This window comes from Lacerta agilis, chromosome 18, assembly GCF_009819535.1.
Source record: "Lacerta agilis isolate rLacAgi1 chromosome 18, rLacAgi1.pri, whole genome shotgun sequence".
NCBI lineage: Eukaryota > Metazoa > Chordata > Lepidosauria > Squamata > Lacertidae > Lacerta > Lacerta agilis.
The window spans coordinates 4,364,869-4,377,508 of record NC_046329.1 but is presented as its reverse complement, the minus strand read 5'-3'; the positions used below and the strand labels follow the sequence as shown (position 1 = coordinate 4,377,508).

Sequence of the window (12,640 nt, the reverse complement as noted above, 5' to 3'; positions counted from 1 at the left end):
TTAAATCAAATCGAGTGTCGTTTTATTATAAAGCCGATAAAATATCCCACAACTTAAAAAAAAAAGTGGGGGGATATAGGGCAATTTATCTTTGTAATATTTTGCCTGGAGCCCGCCAGAGTGGCTGAGGCACCCTGGTCAGATGAAGAAGAAGAAGAAGAAGAAGGAGGAGTTTGGATTTGATATCCCGCTTTTCACTACCTGAAGGAGTCTCAAAGCGGCTAACATTCTCCTTTCCCTTTCTCCCCCACAACAAACACTCTGTGAGGTGAGTGGGGCTGAGAGACTTCAGAGAGAAGTGCGACTAGCCCAAGGTCACCCAGCAGCTGCATGTGGAGGAGTGGGGAAGCGAACCCGGTTCCCCAGATAACGGCATATCCCCAGATGGGCGGCATATTAATAATTAGATTATTATTAGTTGTCTGTTTGCATTTCTTAGTACAGTAAATAATGATCTGATGTGTAGAGATCTTTCCTGTTCTATTTAGTTCTGGAAGGTTTCTTCTCTATGTGAAAGAAGATTCTTGTTTGGGTTATCGCTTCAGAGAAGCTACGGCAGCTGGTTTCAACTGGTTCCGTTATCTCTTTCTGTCAAGGTCATTGTGCTGGGCCCGGTGGCTTGTCCGTGAAGCGAGGTCCAAGTCCAGTCCTGGGTCTAGGGGTCCAAAGGAGGTCAGTCCGGCGGGGAGCAAGGCAGGGAGCAGGTCAAGGTCCAAGGCAGGTGCAGGCACAAGGTTGCAGGTCAAGCATATATTTGCAGCTAAGTTGCTCACGCAACTTGGGCTGGGTCTGGCTGGCTTTTATCTGGCCCTATGCTTAGGGCGGCCCCGATCCTCTGGAGACTCGCCTCTCCTCCAGGCCTGGAGGCGAGCACTCCTCCTGTAAGCACTTAGCTCTCTTCGCCTCTCTGTCCTGAGCCTCTGCAGCTCAGGAGAGGCTGGTGGGTTACTGGACCCAGGGGCTGCCTCAGCGTCCTCTGAAGAGGCTGGGAGTGGAGCACCTGCAGGCAATGGGTCCTCCCTCCCATCAGGAGCCAGAGCAGACTCTGCTGATGCCTGCACCTGGGGATCCAGCACAGGTGGGGATCCTTCAGGCTCAAGCCCTGGCCCCGGCTCAGCTGGTTCTGGAGGCGGGGACTCCTGTGCAGGCCGGGATCCCTCAGGTTCAGCATCTGAGTCTGACTCCCAGGCCATCACAGTCATGCTGACTATAATAGCCCAGAAGGGGACTGGTTTTTACTTACCTTTCTCTTTCTATCTCTTTGTTCTGGTGCGGTGTTCTGTATGCTATAGTGTTAAGGTTTAGTCTTATTATAAGTTTTAAGTCTGCTGCAACTGGATTTCTTATGGGGACAGGGCCAATCCTGAATGTCTTGGATTTGTGACCATTATGCTCATTTGCCTTCAGTAGCAGTAAAGCTCTGATGGATGAAATACAATTGCCTCTGGTCTATTTTTTGGGGGGGAACTCGGCAATGTGTTTAATTCCCCACCTCTTACTCCAGCGTGACATTGTTATCATCAGTTACAGGTGGGTAGCCGTGTTGGTCTGCCATAGTCAAAACAAAATAAAAAATTATTTCCAGTAGCACCTTAGAGACCAACTAAGTTTGTTCTTGGTATGAGCTTTCGTGTGCATGCACACGAAAGCTCATACCAAGAACAAACTTAGTTGGTCTCTAAGGTGCTACTGGAAATAATTTTTTATATTGTTATCATCATTATTATTCAGAAATAAATACATTAAAATCCCTGGCAGGGAGCTACGTGAAACCAGTCTTGTGGGCTGCAGGTTGCTTGACCTCCCCGTTACTTTTACGTACTGCGCTGGTGAATCTGAGCCTTTTACTTCCGGCAGGTTCACCACGATGCTGCCGTCCATGTCGTGTCTGTAGGTCACCTCCGGCTTCCGGCTGAGCAGGTTGGCTGCCGTCGAAACCTCCACCTGCTGTTGGAGGTTCCCCAAAGTGCCCTTGGGACCTTTCAGGATGAACTTGTACGACATGTGAGGTCTCAGGTTCGTGATGAGCTTCTTGGTGGCACGGCCGTCCACCTCGATCTCTTTGCCCTCGTGCTGGATCTGAAGTTCGGGGGGCGGGGGAGAAGCAAATTGAGATTTACGAGAGGTTGGCAAGTGAGGGAACGTGAACCTCGGGGTGAAAGAGGGGTTCCCCCCACCCCCTACCCACCCCGACAGGTAGCGCAACGCTCCCCAAACGTAAATATAAATCTGTACCGTGTACGGAACGGCAGAATTGTAATTCTCGGGGAACTCCCATCCTAGGAGGACCGACGTCTTGGTCACCATCCTCACTTTGAAGTTTTTGGGGAAAACTGTGGGAAAGAAAAGCAGTGAGGGGGAGGCGGAGAGCGAGGGAGACGGGGTGAAAAGAGCCACATTTTGGAATTCCAAAACAACCGGCAAGAAGCACCTTCCAACCGATCGGCAATGCCTTCCGAAATACACAACGCTACGGCTTCCGCCCAGGAAGGTCGCCCGTTCCGTTCTGCTCCATCCCGCACCCAACCCTGGCGCCACGACATCACACAACGGGACCCGCCCCTCCTCCCTGTGCCCGCCCCGTGAAAACAGGCTACGTAGCTCCTGATTGGCTGCTGAGGAGAAAAGGGTCTCTGCCCGGGGGACGGACACACACACACACACACACACGTGGGGCTCGTGTTTCGTTTATCTCCCCTTCCCCTGTTTTGCGGTTTGGAAAAAAGAGAGAGAGAGAGAGAGAAAGAGAAAGAGAAAAAGAGAAAGCGAATGAGAGAAAGCAGAAGTAAAGGCTCCTCCCACCTGTGATAGCGACTGCTCCGCCCAGCTGTCAATCAAGGAGGACTGTCTGGACTTGACTTTCGGAAGAAAGAGGAAAGAGGACTTACCTGCCGAAGGCAGAGAGAAGCCACCTGCCTTTCTAATTTTGATTTTTTTTTTAAAGGAACGTACTCACACGCCTGTCCTCCAAGCCAGCGGGGAGCTTAATGGCTTTTGATTTGCGAGACTTTGTGTTTTTAGTTTTTATGTCATTTTTAATCGCTTTTTGTTTATTGTTTTTTTTGTTTGTTTGTTTGTTTTATTTTACTTCTCTGCCTCCCGGAAGCGGCTCAGGATACAGGGAGAGAGAGTCACCGTGGAGAAGCCGGCAAGTCCTACCTTGGTCCAGGAGGAACGTCCGGTATTGGACAGAAGGGCTGTACGGCCCGGGACCTTTACTGGTGTGGGCACGGATTTTAACATCGTAGGCCGTGTTGGGCTTGAGGCCGTTCAGCGTGTACGAGTTCTCGGGAGACGGAGGGAGCTCTTTCTCCTGCGGGCTCCCGGAGGAGGCGGCCTCTCGGTAAGCCACGGTATACTTGACAATGACCCCGTTCTGCTCGGCCAGGACAGGGGGCATCCAGTGGAACTGCACAGACTTGGAGGTGACGTTGCTGGCCTCGAGGATCTGCGGGTAGCCCTTGGGCACGTCTTCTGGGATGGTGAGCTCCTGGACCGCTTCCTCCCCGAAGCCGGACCGGCTTTTGACGGCCAGCTTGAAGACGTACGTGGCCCCTCGGTGGATGCTGGTGGCGGTGTACCTGTCCTCCTCCGAGGAGAATTCCAGCGTCGCCAAGGGGTCAATGTCCCTGCGGCCGAACTGCAAGCGGTAGCCCAGCACCTGACCCTCTGCGTCCAGAGGAGGCTCCCACTTGACCAGCAGGGCGTTTTCTTGAGTCGGGTGGACGGACAGGATCGGCTTCCCTGGGACTTGAGAACAGTAGAGAGGCAGACCAGGTCAGGAGGAGAGGCAGCAGTAAATTGCACACCGTGCGAGTTAACTCTCGATGAGCAAAAACACGACCTGCACTGGCTTGGTGGGATGTCAGACCTAATGAGCACAGCAGGAGGTTGAGTTGAAAGTCCTCGCCTCCCCACAGCTGCCAAAGCCCCCTCCTCTCCAGGGCTTTTTCCAGGCAATCAGAGACTATGCCTGCATGCAGCCAACCTCTCCTCCGCCCTTTTCATGCCTCTCCTGGTTCTGTCAGACCAGAGGGAGGGGAGCTGGTTGCAGCAGGAGGGAGAGAAATCCGTGACTCTTCACCAGACGGACTTCCTCTCTACCTCTTGGTCTCCCTCCTTCCCTGCTTCTGCACTTTTCTTTGCCATAGCCTCTCCCTGCTCACTAAGCCCCGTTACCTCTTCTGCTTCCGACACCTCCTCCTCCTCCCATGGAATCACAGAAGTGTACGGGAATGTGCAAAAATGCAGGAATCTTTTGCCCAATTTGGGGCTCGAACTCGCAGCCCTCAGATTAAGTCTCATGCTCTACCGACTGAGCTATCCCACAGACGGCCAGTTTAAAGAAATGAGAATTTTAGACGGCCAAGGATGGGCTCTGTGAGAGGAGGCAGGGGTTGCCTAACAAATTCCAGCACTCTGAACAAACTACACTTCCCAGAATCCTTTGGGGGGGAGGAGTCATGACTGTTTGAAGTGGTTTTATCCTGCTTTAAAGGTATGGCTTATACGGGGCCTTAGAGAAGTGAAGAGCTAATGCAGAAACCTATTTTGGGACAGAAGGGCCTCTCAGCACCCATAACAAACTATAGTTCCCAGAATCCTTTGGGGGGGGGAAGCCATGGCTGTTTAAAGTGATATGGCACTGCTTTCAACGTATAGTGGAGATGGGCACTCCCTATTCTCGCTCTCTTAGGGAGGAAAACGCCCCTTCCAAGATGGTTCAGGATTTGTTTTATAAGAATAATAATTTATTATTTGTACCCTGCCTATCTGGCTGGGTCTCCCTGCAACACGTTCTTGACAAAATAGCAGTGCCTCAGTGGTGGATCTAAGGGACCTAGCTGGCGCTGTGGGTTAAACCACAGAGTCTAGGGCTTGCTGATCAGAAGGCCGGCAGTTCGAATCCCCACAATGGTGTGAGCTCCCGTTGCTTGGTCCCTGCTCCTGCCAACCTAGCAGTTCGAAAGCACGTCAAAGTGCAAGTAGATAAATAGGTACCACTCCGGCGGGAAGGTAAACGGCGTTTCCATGCGCTGCTCTGGTTCACCAGAAGCGGCTTTGTCATGCTGGCCACATGACCCGGAAGCTGCCTGCGGACAAACGCCGGCTCCCTCGGCCAGTAAAGCGAGATGAGCGCCGCAACCCCAGAGTCGGACACGACTGGACCTAATGGTCAGGGGCCCCCTTTACCCCCAGTGGTGGATCTACCCTGCTTTAACTGTCCGCTGTGCAATGGCTCCCCCAGTTATGACACCGCTTTGTTGCTGCCCTGAGAAGCTATGGCACTGCAAAATCAGGAGAAAAATGAACCAGAGTTATCTGCAGGATGAAACGTTACAGGATTTCGGCAGGGAGGGTATTGGATATTCACCGCAGTGTGACCGCCCCCCCCAAACGTTTTGCAGGATTGTGTGCTACTGCCCTGAGCACGAATCATCATGAATGCACACTTTTTTTTTTTTAAAGGACATCTGGAGGGGCCGAAACTGGGACTCGAGATCACCTGCTTGTCCAGGATTGCCTACTTCTGACCAACAATTACTCTCCAGCATTGCTGCAATGGGCAAAGAAGGGTGTCCCCCACTTATCACCTACTATCTTGAGATGCCAGGGGTTGAGCTTGGCATTTCCGTACGCAAGGACGGTTCTTTCTCCCAGCCCCCTGTGAGGCAGGTTTGGCTGAGAGGGACCCCCAAGACACCCTGTGAGCTCCGGGGATGATATGAGCCTGGGAGATTGTTTTCCCTTTACCAAAATGTGAATTATTGACTGAGCAGCACAAAGCAGGTAAAAGACTGCCAAAGACCCATTTGAAAGATTGGGCAAGGGAAAGAAGCAATTTCCCCAAATTAGGATTTTAAAAAAAGAAAGAAAACAAATTGCCAATCTGAAGCTAAATGGAACGAGTTCTTGGATAAGTGCTTATCTGCTGGAGAAATACTCCTTAGGTGATGGATGGATGGACAAACCCAGAGGCAATGAAATAAGATCTAGAAAGAAGAGGAGGAGGAGGAGGAGGAGGAGGAGGAGAGAAATACACGAAGATAAATCTTCACAAAAGATGATTTTTTTGCGGGGGAGTGTCCTGGAAGGTCTAGTTGTCTAGTGAATCACACTAGTAATCTTCTAGCCAATCGTACTCGTCATAGTCTAGCTAATCAGAATCTTGATCTTCTAGCCAATCTACACCCTTATTTTCTAGCCAATCAGAATCCTCAGCTTCGTGCCAATCAGAATGTTGATCTTCTAGCCAATCAGAATGTTGATCTTCTAGCCAATCAGGATCCTGACCATCTAGCCAATCTACATCCTTATTTTCTAGCCAATCAGAATCCTCAGCTTCACACCAATCAGGATCCTGATCGTCTAGCCAATCTACATCCTTATTTTCTAGCCAATCAGAATCCTCAGCTTCACACCAATCAGAATCCTTATCTTCTAGCCCAGGGATGGCCAACTCCCAAGAGACTGCGATCTACTCACAGAGTTAAAAACTGGCAGTGATCTACCCCCTTTCTGGGGGTTCAGGTCAAAGTTGTTGAGCTTTTAGGAAGGAGGAAGGCCCATTTTTAGGGGTTCAGGTCAAAGATGTTGAGCTTGTTTGACAGAGGAGGAAAGCCCCACTTTTTGGGGGGTGCAAGGCAAAAAAGTTGAGCTTTTTTTAGGGGAGTCAAAGTTGTTGAGCTTCTTTGGGGGGGGGAGCCAGTGATCTACCAGTGACCTACCACAAGACGTCCAGTGATCTATTGGTAGATCACGATCTACCTGTTGGACGTGCCCGTTCTAGCCAATCCCTCTCGTGAGCTTCTAGGCAATCCCTCCCTGCACTTACAGCACCGAGTGGGATTTTTATTTCCTACGCTTCAAACCCAGGCGCTCAACGTTCACCATCCACGCCCCCCCCCCTTTGGGAAATGTGGGTGTCTTGGTTGATAATGGGGTGCTACCATTTCTTTCGCTTCCTATTTCATCGCTTGCTTTGTATATGGCATGGGGTGATACCCTGGCGCTGCACTTTCCTGGTGTTTCCTGCTTGGCAGGGGGTTGGACTGGATGGCCCTTGTGGTCTCTTCCAACTCTATGATTCTATGACTTTTGGGTCATTATGTCAAAACGATATATTTTGAAATGATTTTAAAAACAGAAAAGAAAGCATCCTGCGGCTGCCTCTGTGCAACAGTGCAACCCTTATCACTAAAGGGTGCATTTAGAAATACGGGTTTAAGGACTATGAAGGCTAACTGCGAGGGCAGCTCAACTGTCCAGCGAAGCACTGATGCATCTTGGGAGGAAAGCACCTTCCGGCCCCACGTGTGTAAGTAAAAGCAGTTGCTCCAGACTAAAGCTGAGGATTAAATATGAGGGGTAACTGGTCTGCTTCTTGGGAGAAAAGCAATGACAAACCTAGACGGCATCTTAAAAAGCAAAGACATCACCTTGCCGACAAAGGTCCGTATAGTTAAAGCTATGGTTTTCCCAGTAGTGATGTACGGAAGTGAGAGCTGGACCATAAAGAAGGCTGATCGCCGAAGAATTGATGCTTTTGAATTCTGGTGTTGGAGGAGGCTCTTGAGAGTCCCATGGACTGCAAGAAGATCAAACCTATCCATTCTCAAAGAAATCAGCCCCGAGTGCTCACTAGAAGGACAGATCCTGAAGTTGAGGCTCCAGTACTTTGGCCACCTCATGAGAAGAGAAGACTCCCTGGAAAAGACCCTGATGTTGGGAAAGATGGAGGGTACAAGGAGAAGGGGACGACAGAGGATGCGATGGTGGGACAGTGTTCTCGAAGCGACTAACATGAGTTTGGCCAAACTGCGGGAGGCAGTGGAAGACAGGAGTGCCTGGCGTGCTCTGGTCCGTGGGGTCACGAAAAATCGGACACGACTGAACGACAAGAAAAACTGGTCTGGGGTGGGAGGGAAGGGTTGTATGGAGTGGACAGAATGGCAGGGAAATGAAAAACCACACTGTGCCTGCCAGGGTTGTACATGTGCCCTTCATACAATAAAGAGTTCCTGTTGAAGTCTTCATGCCTTGAGAATGAGTGCTAAAGTCCATCCTTTTAAATCCGTATCTGTTATTTACTGGTTGGTGTGAATTTTGGAGAAATTCACAAATGGTGGGGATTAGAGTAATTAAAAACAACAACAACCAATGTCTCTAGCTATAAACTGGAATGCGTTATACTACTTTAATGTGCTGTATTTTTTTATTATTATTGGACAGCTCTGCAAAGAAGGCTGGCGGTATTACCCTCCTAGGGATGCTCACCTGCCCCCTTGGTCACGACCACCTTGGGTTTGCTGCGGGCGCCGTCTCCTTTCATCGTGTAGGCAGCCACGGTGATGGAATAGGCAGTCTCTGGTTGCAGCCCAGCGATGATCATTTCCTGGAGCCGGCAATCCAAGAGAAGGAGAGAGAGAGAGAGAGAGAGAGAGAGAGATTTTTACCCTTTTAAATATCGAAGGCAGAACACTTTGAGCTTGGCGGTGGCAATGGTGTGTGTGTGTGTTTGGGGACCAACAACAGTGAACCATGCAGGGAACACGACACAACGCAAGCGAGAGAAGAAGAAGGGAAAGAAGGGGTTGCGAGGTTGCGGGAAGGAAATGCACACAGTTTAGCTACGAAAACACACACACACACACACACAAGCGGCTCTGAGGAATCCTCTTTATGCAAAACATGCAGCCGAGAGAGAGAGGGGGGGCCTTTGCTCCTCCATCTGCCTTCCAGCATCTCTCCCTCTACCTCGGCAGAAAAATGCTTCTGCTGTCAAAACGCTCTGCCGGGTTCTTCAAAGGAGTCCAGAGTCTCGCAGGAGAGGGGAGGGAAAAGAGAACCCAGCAGCTTCCAGGAGATTAAAAACCTCCTTTTTCACGTGCAAACGCCATGCACCCCTCCCCTCTGGAAGAGGATGCATGTGTGCTGGGGAGGGGGACGCTTTTATTCCAGGCAGGGGGTGCCTTTTTGGACTGTGAATGCAGCTGTTTTGGGGTACTGCCCCTTCAGCTCAAGGCACGGTCTCCCTGCCATGGGCTAAGCGACATCCAAGTGCTGGGCCCACTCCCTTGTTTCAGAGACGGGAGGGGTGGGGAGCAGGGCAGCAAGCACAGCAGCGGAGGTCCCCAATTAAATGTTTGAGGGGGCCGGGAACCCAAAGTTAATGGGCATTGCCATTCAAATTTTGTGCCTGAGTTAGGAAGAGAGCAGAGGGAATTGTCGCAGATCCTTTGCATCCCGGTCACCATCTGTTTGATTTACTCCCACCTGGACGTCGCTACAGGGCTTTATATACAAAAACGGCTAGGCACAGGAACAGTTTCTTCCCTTGCGCCATTAAATTGTTAAATTCGTAGTGGAAGGGGAGGCCAGTTATGGGTGGGGTTCCTTTGCTGTGTTATTGTATTGTGGGTGGAATAGTGTTGTGTAAGGTACGTTTAGATTGCAATGCAGCCGAAGCAAAATTCCAAGTATGTTGGTACTTGCCCAATAAAATTATTCCTATTCCTGTGGTGTGGTCTTGTGATTAATTCTTTGGGCTGGGGCTTAACTGCCCCCTCCCCATATTTCCCAGCAAATGAAAGGGGGCTTCTGCCATGGGCTAAGAGAGGCCCAGCTGGCTTGCCACGGAGGAGGTGGGAGGGAGATTCTGCCCGATGTGGCCCCGGGACAGAACAGGAGAATCGGACACTGGCAGCATTTTCTCCCGGGCGACCTTAGGGGGCCACTAGTCAGTGGTGGGCAGTGCAATCTGCCAAAGAAGGCGGACCCAACTAACAAACACCACCTTTGGACACTTGGCTACTTTCCCCTTTCTATCCTCCATGCAAGCAAGGAGCGCGAACAAATTCCAAACTACGCTTCCCAAGAAGCGCTCGGGAAAAAACATCGAAGGGGAGTGTGAATCAGGGCTGGTGAGGGGTTGCTGCTGCTGCCGCCTGGGGAGAGCTTCCTGGGCCAGGAAGAGAGGTCTGGAGGGCCACATTTGCCCCAGACTGTACAGGTAGTGTGGTTGCAAGCCGCTTTTGAGAGTTACAAATTAGGAGAGACATCAAAGATGATAGCGGACAGAAGCTGCTTTCTGCACGGGGGGAACAGAGATGCAAGGGAAACTTCCAGAACAGGGCACGGGAAGAGAAAAAAGGGCGAAAGTCGAAGTCCACAAATGCCATAAAATCACCAACGGAAGGGAAAGGGGGGTGGGAGGAGAGGGAGCAGAGCGAAAGGGTCACCCGGACAAAGGAAGAGTCCGTACTTACGTATTCTGCAGTGTCATCGGTTTCCCACTGAGCAAATGAGGGTATGCGGTTAAGGACAGAAAGAGAGAGGAAAGAGAAACGTGTAAGAGAAAGAGAGAGAGAGAGAGAAAGTTTGCAGGGGAGCAGTTCGGAAGCAAAACAGCCCGCTTCTCGGAAGCCCGTGAAGAGGGGGGAAGGTCCAAGGAGCGATGAGGTTAGTAGGATGCACTACTGGGGGGGGGGGTTGGACTAGATGACTTTTGGGTTCCCCCACTCCACCTAATTTTTTTTTATTCTTACGTAGGACCCTGGATAACAGTGGCAGAGCCAACTGGGGAGGGACACAACAACCCTTTTTGGAGCGTGGAACATTTTCAAGGAGAAAGGTTTGTTTTCGGGGGGGGGGAGGGCCGCGGTGGGATGTTGCTCAGTGGTTAGAGCACCTGTTTGCATGCAGTCCCTGCCTGAAACCCTGGACAGCTGGTTCCAGTCAGTGTGGACGATGCTGAGCCAAAAGGACCAGGGGTCAGGCTCAGCAGAAAGGCAACTTGTATTTGATGCAGGCAGAGCGCATCTTGCCTTGCACCCCAGGTTTAACCACCAACATACAGGTGAAACTCGAAAAATTGGAATATCGTGGAAAGGTTCGTTTCCTTCAGTAATTCAACTCAAAAGGTGAAACTAATATACGAGATAGATTCACGGCATGCAAAGCGAGATATGCCAAGCCTTTGCTTGTTATAATTGTGATGATTATGGCGTGCGGCTGATGAGAACCCCAAATTAACAATTACAGGTGGGTAGCCGTGTTGGTCTGCCATAGTCAAAACAAAATCGAAAATTCTTTCTAGTAGCACCTTAGAGACCAACTGAGTTTGTTCCTGGTATGAGCTTTCGTGTGCATGCACACTTCTTCAGATACCTGAAGAAGTGTATCTGAAGAAGTGTGCATGCACACGAAAGCTCATACCAGGAACAAACTCAGTTGGTCTCTAAGGTGCTACTAGAAAGAATTTTCGATTTTGTTTTGCCCAAATTAACAAGCTCAACTTTGGGGTTCTCATCAGCTGCGCGCCATAATCATCACAATTATAACAAGCAAAGGCTTGACGTATCTCGCTTTGCATGCCATGAGTCTATCTCATATATTAAACTCCAGTAGCTGATGAAAACAATTGCTTACACAAATGGACTTTTCCACGATATTCTAATTTTTCGAGTTTCACCTTTATTTAGGAAGAGCTCCCCCCCCCCTTACCAAAACAGTTCAAAGCGCTCACAATAAATAATCAAAGCACATAACGTTAAAAGCCATATGAAACAGAGCGTATCAACATCTGAAACCCATTCATTTTTTTTTTTTAATTCTCTTTTGAAAGGCAGGGTTAAAACACCCCGCCCACTAACAAGAGGCTGCAGATAACTAAGAGCCGAAGCGTGGTGGGGAAAATGCTTTTGCCTTGTTGACTAAAAGTAGACAATGATGCCGACAGGTGAGCCTCTCTGGGGAGAGCATTTCCACAAGCGGGGACCCATCACTGAAAAGGCCTGTTCTCATGTTGCCACCCTCTAGAGCAGGCATCGGCAAGGTTATCAGGCCATGGGCTGGATCAAGCCCACAGAGAGCGTCCGTGGGCCGGACATGAGCAGCGTGATGCCGGAAATCGTGTCTGCGCACATCTGTGGCGCCGGAAATCGCTTCTGCGCATGCCCAGACGCCGAAAACCGTGGGCTGGAGATTAAGAATTCTGATCAAAAGTTCTTTCTATATGCCACAACAGGGGCGAGACTACTGCTGGCACAGGTCTGGAAACTAAAAATAATACCAACTGTGCAGCAGTGGCAACAGAAAATCACTGAATATATGGAAATTGCAAAAATGACAATGAGAGTCAGACAGCAGGGGGGATGAAATGTTTAGAAAAGAATGGGGAAAGTTTACAGAATACTTGGATAAGGTATGCAAGACGTGAATATTGACATATAACTCACGGCGTACAAGAAATGAAGAAGGTATTATAAATAAATGTTAGAAGGTGAAAATATGTAACATGGGAGGATATATAATTTGGAAGCGTGATTGATAAAATAATGAGAATGGCGCAGATGCGTTTTCTAGTATCTGTGCATGAGCGGGCGCAATTTCCGGCGCCGCTTGGCAAGTCCCCACGCTGCGCTGGTTTGGCGCAGTGCGCGGGGGGCTTGCTGAGTGGGCGGCTCGGTTGGTGGGCGGCTCGTGGGCTGGTAAAATGGCCTTCATGGGCCATATCCAGCCCACGGGCTGGAGGTTGCCGACCTCTGCTCTAGAGCTCCCTTCGATAAGGGCCTCGGAGGACCATTTCAGGGTCCAGGTTTGTTCATAAGGAGAGAGGCGGTCTTGGAGGTAAATAATA

At 50.1% G+C, this 12,640-nt stretch overlaps 1 protein-coding gene across 9 annotated transcripts in view; it reads right to left on the bottom strand.

The window, feature by feature from the left end:
* The window catches only part of PTPRS (protein tyrosine phosphatase receptor type S), a 170,932-nt gene that overhangs the window by 58,466 nt on the left and 99,826 nt on the right, over window positions 1-12,640 (bottom strand). For 4 of the 9 annotated variants that reach the window (XM_033136957.1, XM_033136960.1, XM_033136958.1 and 1 more), the window contains exons 12-16: window positions 10,269-10,295; window positions 8,278-8,395; window positions 3,160-3,750; window positions 2,236-2,333; window positions 1,823-2,079 (exon numbers count right to left, since the gene is read on the bottom strand). In XM_033136957.1, coding sequence (XP_032992848.1) covers window positions 1,823-2,079; window positions 2,236-2,333; window positions 3,160-3,750; window positions 8,278-8,395; window positions 10,269-10,295 — 1,091 coding nt within the window. The remainder of the gene's footprint in view (window positions 1-1,822; window positions 2,080-2,235; window positions 2,334-3,159; window positions 3,751-8,277; window positions 8,396-10,268; window positions 10,296-12,640) is intronic. The other 5 variants (XM_033136959.1, XM_033136962.1, XM_033136965.1 and 2 more) reach the window with 2 other exon arrangements.